General features: G+C 42.2%; 1 protein-coding gene across 4 annotated transcripts in view; it reads left to right on the forward strand.

Moving 5' to 3' along the window:
* The window catches only part of LOC134352383 (uncharacterized), a 53,967-nt gene extending 51,658 nt beyond the window's left edge, over positions 1-2,309 (forward strand). For 2 of the 4 annotated variants that reach the window (XM_063059706.1, XM_063059708.1), the window contains one exon: positions 2,083-2,309. In XM_063059706.1, coding sequence (XP_062915776.1) covers positions 2,083-2,210 — 128 coding nt within the window. In that variant the 3' untranslated portion in view covers positions 2,211-2,309. The remainder of the gene's footprint in view (positions 1-2,082) is intronic. The other 2 variants (XM_063059709.1, XM_063059707.1) reach the window with 2 other exon arrangements.
* The last annotated feature ends 7,270 nt before the right edge of the window (positions 2,310-9,579 follow it).

Consider the following 9,579-nt stretch of genomic DNA (forward strand, 5'->3'; position numbering starts at 1 on the left):
CTGCAGGGGACCTACATTTGTCTTTATCAGTCTTTTCCTTTTTACATATCTATAAAAGCTTTTACAGTCCGTTTTTATGTTCCCTGCCAGTTTTCTCTCATAATCTTTTTTCCCCTTCCTAATTAAGCCCTTTGTCCTCCTCTGCTGAACTCTGAATTTCTCCCAGTCCTCAGGTGAGCCACTTTCTCTGGCTAATTTGTATGCTACTTCTTTGGAATTGATACTATCCCTAATTTCTCTTGTCAGCCATGGGTGCACTACCTTCCTTGATTTATTCTTTTGCCAAACTGGGATGAACAATTGTTGTAGTTCATCCATGCAACCTTTAAATGCCTGCCATTGCATATCCACCGTCAATCCTTTAAGTGTCATTTGCCAGTCTATCTTAGCTAATTCACGACTCATACCTTCAAAGTTACCCCTCTTTAAGTTCAGAACCTTTGTTTCTGAATTAACTATGTCACTCTCCATGTTAATGAAGAATTCCACCATATTATGGTCACTCTTACCCAAGGGGCCTCTCACGACAAGATCACTAATTAACCCTTCCTCATTGCTCAAAACCCAGTCCAGAATAGCCTGCTCTCTAGTTGGTTCCTCGACATGTTGGTTCAAAAAACCATCCCGCATACATTCCAAGAAATCCTCTTCCTCAGCACCTTTACCAATTTGGTTCACCCAGTCTACATGTAGATTGAAGTCACCCATTATAACTGCTGTTCCTTTATTGCACACATTTCTAATTTCCTGTTTAATACCATCTCCGACCTCACTACTACTGTTAGGTGGCCTGTACACAACTCCCACCAGCGTCTTCTGCCCCTTAGTGTTACGCAGCTCTACCCATATCGATTCCACATCTTCCCGGCTTATGTCCTTCCTTTCTATTGCGTTAATCTCTTTTTTAACCAGCAACGCCACCCCACCTCCCCTTCCTTCATGTCTATCCCTCCTGAATATTGAATATCCCTGAACGTTGAGCTCCCATCCCTGGTCACCCTGGAGCCATGTCTCTGTGATCCCAACTATATCATAATCATTAATAACAATCTGCACTTTCAATTCATCCACCTTATTACGAATGCTCCTTGCATTGACACATAAAGCCTTCAGGCGCTCTTTTACAACTCTCTTAGCCCTTTTTAATGCTTGCCCTGGATTTGTCGGCCTGCCACTTTTACTTTTCTCCTTTGTACTTTTTGCTTCTACGCTCACTTTACACCCCTCTGTCTCTCTGCACTGGTTCCCATCCCTCTGTTGTGAACTAACCTCCTCACGCCTAGCCTCTTTAATTTGATTCCCACCCCCCAACCATTCTAGTTTAAAGTCACCTCAGTAGCCCCCGCTAATCTCCCTGCCAGGATATTGGTCCCCCTAGGATTTAAGTGTAACCTGTCCTTTTTGTACAGGTCACGCCTGCACCAATAGAGGTCCCAATGATCCAAAAACTTGAATCCCTGCCCCCTGCTCCAATCCCTCAGCCACGCATTTATCCTCCACCTCATCGCATTCCTACTCTCACTGTCGCGTGGCACAGGCAGTAATCCCGAGATGAGGGAGTTAAACTGTGGGGAGAGATTGAGTCGCATGGGACTGTACTCGCTGGAATCCAGAAGAATGAGAGGAGATGTTATAGAAACATATTAAAATTATGAAAGTAATAGATAAAATAAAGGCAGGATAGTTGTTTCCACTGATAGTTGACTGGAACTAGGGGACATAGGCTCAAGATTCAGAGGAGTAGATTTGGGATGCAGATGAAGAACTGCTTTTTCCAAAGAGTGGTGAATCTCTGGAATTCTCTGCCCAACGAAGCAGTGGAGGCTACCTTAATAAATATATTTAAGGCAAGGTTGGATAGATTTTTGCATATTGGGGGAATTAGGGGTTATGGGGAAAAGGCAGGTAGGTGGAGATGAGTCCATGGCCAGATCAGCCATGATCTTATTGAATGGCGGAGCAGGCTCCATAAGCCAGATGGCCAACTCTTGCTTCTATTTCTTATGTTCTTGTGCTCTTGTTTATGTGTTTCCTGAATCCCTCCATGAATGGAATATTTAAACCAATGCTTTTACATTCTAGGGCATGGCACAAAACCCCTCCTCTGGATAATCGGCGGTGTAACAGGAATATTCCTGCTGATGGTGGTTGTAGTTATTTCACTGAAGGCTACAAATAGCCATGCACGGTTGGAATGGCATAGTTCCTGATGGAAGTTTGGGTGTCTTCTGTCCCAGAGAAGATGTAGTTCACTGTCTGGCACTAAGATAAGTTCTGATTATTTGCTGCAATGGGTGTTTATAATAAAATCAAACTAATTAAACTGTCTTCAGTGTATTTTCTGATCAGATTTTGCTGAATGCTTCTGAAACGGTGAAGGTTGCTGGGGGGGGGTTGGTGGAATCAGAAGTAGTTTGTTCAGATCAAGAATTATATGGATGGGGCATGAAGAGAAACTTCCCACTGGCCTGGGATGGTTAAGAACCAGGGAACAAGGAGACACAATACTGAACTAAAGGTTCAAAGGTCCAATGTAATGACAGAGAAGTGTATACAATATACATCCCGAAATGCTTTTTCTTTGCAAACATCCACAAAATCAGAGGAGTGCCCCAAACAATGACCGACAGCTAAATGTAAGAACCCTAAAGTCCCCCCCCCCACCCCCCTCCCCGGCTCCTCTCCCTCCTGCGCATAAGCGGCAGCATGCAACGATCCCCCTTCCCTTCACTAGCAAAAAAAATGCATCAGCACCCACCACCGAGCACTCAAGTGTGAACAAAGCAATAGCAAAGACACAAACTTGAAGTTACCCCAAAGACTTCGCGTTTCACCTGGGATTCAACGTACCACAGGTTTTCTCTCCCTAATAAGGGAGGAGGAGGTGTCTCTGTATTTTCCCCAGCGAGCGGGGAGACATAACAAACAACTCACTGGTTTACAATGTTAAAAGTCCATTATGTCACTTTTTCTGAGCTCTGTTCTCAAAGATCCCAGGTCTTTGGGCACACTGCAGAAGATTTTCCGACTCCCCCAATGACACACAGGTCCCCTGTCGTGACACTGACACTCGATCCACCCGTCTCCAGAGCCCCGAGATCTTAGGCTTCCAAATCTGTGCCTGACTCTCAGGCCGAACCCTTGGTGTGCCGAACGACTGTAGTTCTGAAACCCCGAGGTTCCATTCCTGCAAAGAACCAAAGTCAGCATGTAACTCCAGGTCAGGGTCTTCAAAAGAACACTGAAAGGGAAAAATTCAAAATCAGAATCAAAGTTTGAAGTAAAATTATTATTAAAATATGTATACCCTATACAACCTTAAGATTAGTCTTCTAGCAGGCAGCCACAAAATAAGGAAACACAATAGAACCCACAAAAACTGACAAACATCCAATGTGTGAAAAAAGAACAAATCAAGCAAAACTATAAAAAATAAATAAATAACAGACTGTGATTCACGGAGGTCCCAAAAGTGCGTCCACAGTATCAGGTTTATTATCACTGATATATGTTGTGAAAGTTGAATAGTGCAATATATTTTAAAAAATCATTAAGTTACTGTGTATTATACTACATATATAATATAGTATCAATATATTTGGCCCAGGATAGATTTTCAGAGATATTAAGACCCAGAAATTTGGAGTTGCTTGCCCTTTTAGTTGGAAGCCAGAGCAAAAAGAAACTCAACTGCTGGAGGAAATCAGTGGGCCAGGGCAATGGACAGTTAACATTTTGTACTGAAATTCTTTCATCTGCACTGAAAAGGTAGCGGGTGCTGGCTGGTATACAGGGGTAGAGCAAGAGGAGGCAAGCAACATGTAGATCTGGTTGAAGAAGAGTGGCAGGCAGTGGGAGGAGGGAACATTTCTATTGTGATGATATTGGGTTCACTGACCGTGAAGTTCTACATTGAAAAACCTTAATCATTATCAATATAAATAGCCACAAGTACTCTCACTAAAGGGATATCGTACTCTAATGATCCAATCCTCAAAGACTAGTTTACTTCTCTGTGTATTTTCTGAGGTGAATTTCGCTGCCAATACCCACTATTCAAGCTGTGGGGTCCCTCTCCCTACCAAGGAAAAGATATTTCCAGCTAATAAAGTAGTTAATTTATTTTCAGTGATACATAAATATGCTTTAAGAATGTTTATATTTAAACCTCAGAAGATTTTTATTTTGAATATTTCCAAAATACAAAGCATAAAAGATAAAATATTTCAAAACAGGTACAATTCCTATACGTGGTAACCAGTGGCAGACGAACAAACTGTCTGTCACAGAAACCAAAGCAAGAGGAATGTATTCTAGTTCACAGTGTTTCCTCCGTGTTTATTGATGTTTCCTTACCCCATTCCTAATAGGCCTCAACTGCACTCTACATTTGTACCCTTTCTCTGTCACTCAGGTGACTTCACCTCAAATACAGTACCCTTTTAACACAAATGCTCTAAAAAGATCTTGGAGACATAGAATCTAACTTCTCTGAGTACATAAAATTCCTAACCATAAATACATCAGTTATTTGATGTGCTAAATGATGTCAGCTATCTGGTCTGCAAGCTTCCTTAGCAATTTAGTCATCTTTTCTGTTTGAAACAAGCCAAATTAAATAATCCATTGTCATATACTGCATCTCTCAAGCAGTTAGCCTTGTGGTATGAGCCAAAAAGTCTGAGGCTCCATACAGAGCTTGTTTCCAAAGCTGTTCTATAGACAATACTTGTTTTAACTTCAAACTGATTACTGCTTTCCATTTACATTTGAAGAACTGAAGATTGACTTACATTTACAACAAAAAGCTAAAGAAAGCAGTATTAAATAAATTTACTTACAACTGTTTGATCTTGCAAGAGTCAGCTACTGTGTTTAGCGAGCAAGATTAGCGAACAGCCAAGACGTGAATATCCATCACGTTATTCCTGAGCATTGGTGTAATATTCAGTATTGTGAAATAAAAGCAGATCCCCAGAATCCTATTTTAGAAATCACAAGTTCAAAGTGTGTGTGTGTGTGTATATAATTTATTGATTTATATATACTGATATATAATCCCGAGATATATTTTCTTGTGGGCATACACAATTAATCTATAGAATAATGGCCATAACAGAATCAATGAAAGAACCCAACAACTTAGCTGTTCAATGAGTGTGCAAAAGATAACAAACTGCGCAAATACAAAAAGAAAGAAATAATAGAAACATAGAAAATAGGTGCAGGAGTAGGCCATTCGGCCCTTCGAGCCTGCACCGCCATTTATTATGATCATGCTGATCATCCAACTCAGAACCCAGCCTTCCCTCCATACCCCCTGACCCCTGTAGCCACAAGGGCCATATCTAACTTCCTTTTAAACATAGCTAATGAACTGGCCTCAACAGTTTGCTGTGGCAGAGAATTCCACAGATTCACCACTCTCTGTGTGAAGAAGTTTTTCCTAACCTCGGTCCTAAAAGGCTTCCCCTCTATCCTCAAACTGTGACCCCTCGTTCTAGACCTCCCCAACATCGGGAACAATCTTCCCGCATCTAGCCTGTCCAATCCCTTTAGGATCTTATACGTTTCAATCAGATCCCCCCTCAATCTTCTAAATTCCAACGAGTACAAGCCCAGTTCATCCAGTCTTTCTTCATATGAAAGACCTGCCATCCCAGGAATCAATCTGGTGAACCTTCTTTGTACTCCCTCTATGGCAAAGATGTCTTTCCTCAGATTAGGGGACCAAAACTGCACACAATACTCCAGGTGTGGTCTCACCAAGGCCTTGTACAACTGCAGTAGTACCTCCCTGCTCCTGTACTCGAATCCTCTCGCTATAAATGCCAGCATACCGTTCGCCTTTTTCACCGCCTGCTGTACCTGCATGCCCACTTTCAATGACTGGTGTATAATGACACCCAGGTCTCATTGCACCTCCCCTTTTCCTAATCGGCCACCATTCAGATAATAATCTGTTTTCCTATTTTTGCCACCAAAGTGGATAACTTCACATTTATCCACATTAAATTGCATCTGCCATGAGTTTGCCCACTCACCCAACCTATCCAAGTCACCCTGCATCCTCTTAGCATCCTCCTCACTGCTAACACTGCCACCCAGCTTCGTGTCATCCGCAAACTTGGAGATGCTGCATTTAATTCCCTCATCCAAGTCATTAATATATATTGTAAACAACTGGGGTCCCAGCACTGAGCCTTGCGGTACCCCACTAGTCACCGCCTGCCATTCTGAAAAGGTCCCGTTTATTCCCACTCTTTGTTTCCTGTCTGCTAACCAATTCTCCACCCACACCAATACCTTACCCCCAATACCGTGTGCTTTAAGTTTGCACACTAACCTCCTGTGTGGGACCTTGTCAAAAGCCTTTTGAAAATCCAAATATACCACATCCACTGGTTCTCCCCTATCCACTCTACTAGTTACATCCTCAAAAAATTCTATGAGATTCGTCAGACATGATTTTCCTTTCACAAATCCATGCTGACTTTGTCCGATCATTTCACCGCTTTCCAAATGTGCTGTTATCACATCCTTGATAACTGACTCCAGCAGTTTCCCCACCACCGACGTTAGGCTAACCGGCCTATAATTCCCCGGTTTCTCTCTCCCTCCTTTTTTAAAAAGTGGGGTTACATTAGCCACCCTCCAATCCTCAGGAACTAGTCCAGAATCTAACGAGTTTTGAAAAATTATCACTAATGCATCCACTATTTCTTGGGCCACTTCCTTAAGCACTCTGGGATGCAGACCATCTGGCCCTGGGGATTTATCTGCCTTCAATCCCTTCAATTTACCTAACACCACTTCCCTACTAACATGTATTTCACTCAGTTCCTCCATCTCACTGGACCCTCTGTCCCTTACTATTTCTGGAAGATTATTTATGTCCTCCTTAGTGAAGACAGAACCAAAGTAATTATTCAATTGGTCTGCCATGTCCTTGCTCCCCATAATCAATTCACCTGTTTCTGTCTGCAGGGGACCTACATTTGTCTTTATCAGTCTTTTCCTTTTTACATATCTATAAAAGCTTTTACAGTCCGTTTTTATGTTCCCTGCCAGTTTTCTCTCATAATCTTTTTTCCCCTTCCTAATTAAGCCCTTTGTCCTCCTCTGCTGAACTCTGAATTTCTCCCAATCCTCAGGTGAGCCACTTTCTCTGGCTAATTTGTATGCTACTTCTTTGGAATTGATACTATCCCTAATTTCTCTTGTCAGCCATGGGTGCACTACCTTCCTTGATTTATTCTTTTGCCAAACTGGGATGAACAATTGTTGTAGTTCATCCATGCAACCTTTAAATGCCTGCCATTGCATATCCACCGTCAATCCTTTAAGTGTCATTTGCCAGTCTATCTTAGCTAATTCACGACTCATACCTTCAAAGTTACCCCTCTTTAAGTTCAGAACCTTTGTTTCTGAATTAACTATGTCACTCTCCATGTTAATGAAGAATTCCACCATATTATGGTCACTCTTACCCAAGGGGCCTCTCACGACAAGATCACTAATTAACCCTTCCTCATTGCTCAAAACCCAGTCCAGAATAGCCTGCTCTCTAGTTGGTTCCTCGACATGTTGGTTCAAAAAACCATCCCGCATACATTCCAAGAAATCCTCTTCCTCAGCACCTTTACCAATTTGGTTCACCCAGTCTACATGTAGATTGAAGTCACCCATTATAACTGCTGTTCCTTTATTGCACACATTTCTAATTTCCTGTTTAATACCATCTCCGACCTCACTACTACTGTTAGGTGGCCTGTACACAACTCCCACCAGCGTCTTCTGCCCCTTAGTGTTACGCAGCTCTACCCATATCGATTCCACATCTTCCCGGCTTATGTCCTTCCTTTCTATTGCGTTAATCTCTTTTTTAACCAGCAACGCCACCCCACCTCCCCTTCCTTCATGTCTATCCCTCCTGAATATTGAATATCCCTGAACGTTGAGCTCCCATCCCTGGTCACCCTGGAGCCATGTCTCTGTGATCCCAACTATATCATAATCATTAATAACAATCTGCACTTTCAATTCATCCACCTTATTACGAATGCTCCTTGCATTGACACATAAAGCCTTCAGGCGCTCTTTTACAACTCTCTTAGCCCTTTTTAATGCTTGCCCTGGATTTGTCGGCCTGCCACTTTTACTTTTCTCCTTTGTACTTTTTGCTTCTACGCTCACTTTACACCCCTCTGTCTCTCTGCACTGGTTCCCATCCCTCTGTTGTGAACTAACCTCCTCACACCTAGCCGCTTTAATTTGATTCCCACCCACATTTATTATTTATAATAAATAAATAAAGAATAGATATCAAGAACATGAGATGAAGAGTCACTAAAAGTGAGACCATGGGTTGTGGGAACATTTCAATGATGGGGCAAGTGAAGTTGAATGAAGTTATCTCCTTTGGGTGAAGTTATCCCCTCTGGTTATGATGATTGTGGGGTAGTAACTGTCCCTGAATCTGGTGGTGTGAGTCCCGAGGTTCCTTTACCTTCTTCCTGATGGCAGCAATGACTCTTCCTATTTATGTAAACTTGAGAAAATATGGATGTCCATGCAGATTATCTTGCATCACCTGCTTTGCTAATTTAAGGTACCTCACATTTTTTATGCACACTTTGGTGTTCAGATATTACAACAGGCATAGCAATGCACATTGTGATCTCACAAGTCGGGGAAAAAGTCAGCATTTGGTATTGAAGGTTGATTAAAATCTAACTGTTCTGCTCATGTTAATTGTATCCCACTGTCACCATGGGCACATGGATGGAAGAGGTCTAACTTTTGGGGGATAAGAGTGTGAGACCTAAATATTGCACTGCACCAAGTATCAACCTGCTCATAACCTAGGTAATTGGGAGAACTGTCTTGAGAGGTAAACATAAGTAAACATTTATCAGAATCAGGCTTATTATCACTATTTTACATGATATGAGAAATTTGGTTATACCACATTTGGAGTATTGTGAGCAGATTTGGGCTCCTTATATAAGAAAAGATATGCTGGTACTGGTGGTTCATGAGGATGATCCTGTGAATAAAATGAGTAATGTATTAGCAGCGTTTGATGGCTCTCAGCCTGTATTCACTGGAGATTAGAAGAATGAGGGGAGATCTCATTGAAACCTATCAAATATTGAAAGGACTTGATAGAGTGGACATGAAAAGGATGTTTCCTGTGGTGGGGAGCATAGGACCTGAAAGCACAGCCTCAGAATATAAGGATGTCCTTTTAGAACGGTGATGAAGAGGAATTTAATCATCCACTGGGGGGTAATCTGTGGAATTCATTGCTCTCTGATGGCTGTGGATGCCAAGTCATTGGTTATATTTAAAGAGGAGCAACACACACAAAATGCTGGAGGAACTCAGCAGGCCAAGCCACATCCATGGAAAAGAGTACAATTTATTGGTCCTTTATTAGTAAGGGTAACAGGGAGAAGAGAGGAATAAATCCTCTTCCTGATACAGTGGGATCCGGACATCACCACAGGGGTTAAGAACCACGGCTGAGCGGAACCCAAAATCGAGCGCGGTCGGCGGAAGTGCGTGCCCGGATAG

The sequence above is a fragment of the Mobula hypostoma genome, chromosome 9, assembly GCF_963921235.1.
Source record: "Mobula hypostoma chromosome 9, sMobHyp1.1, whole genome shotgun sequence".
Lineage (NCBI taxonomy): Eukaryota > Metazoa > Chordata > Chondrichthyes > Myliobatiformes > Myliobatidae > Mobula > Mobula hypostoma.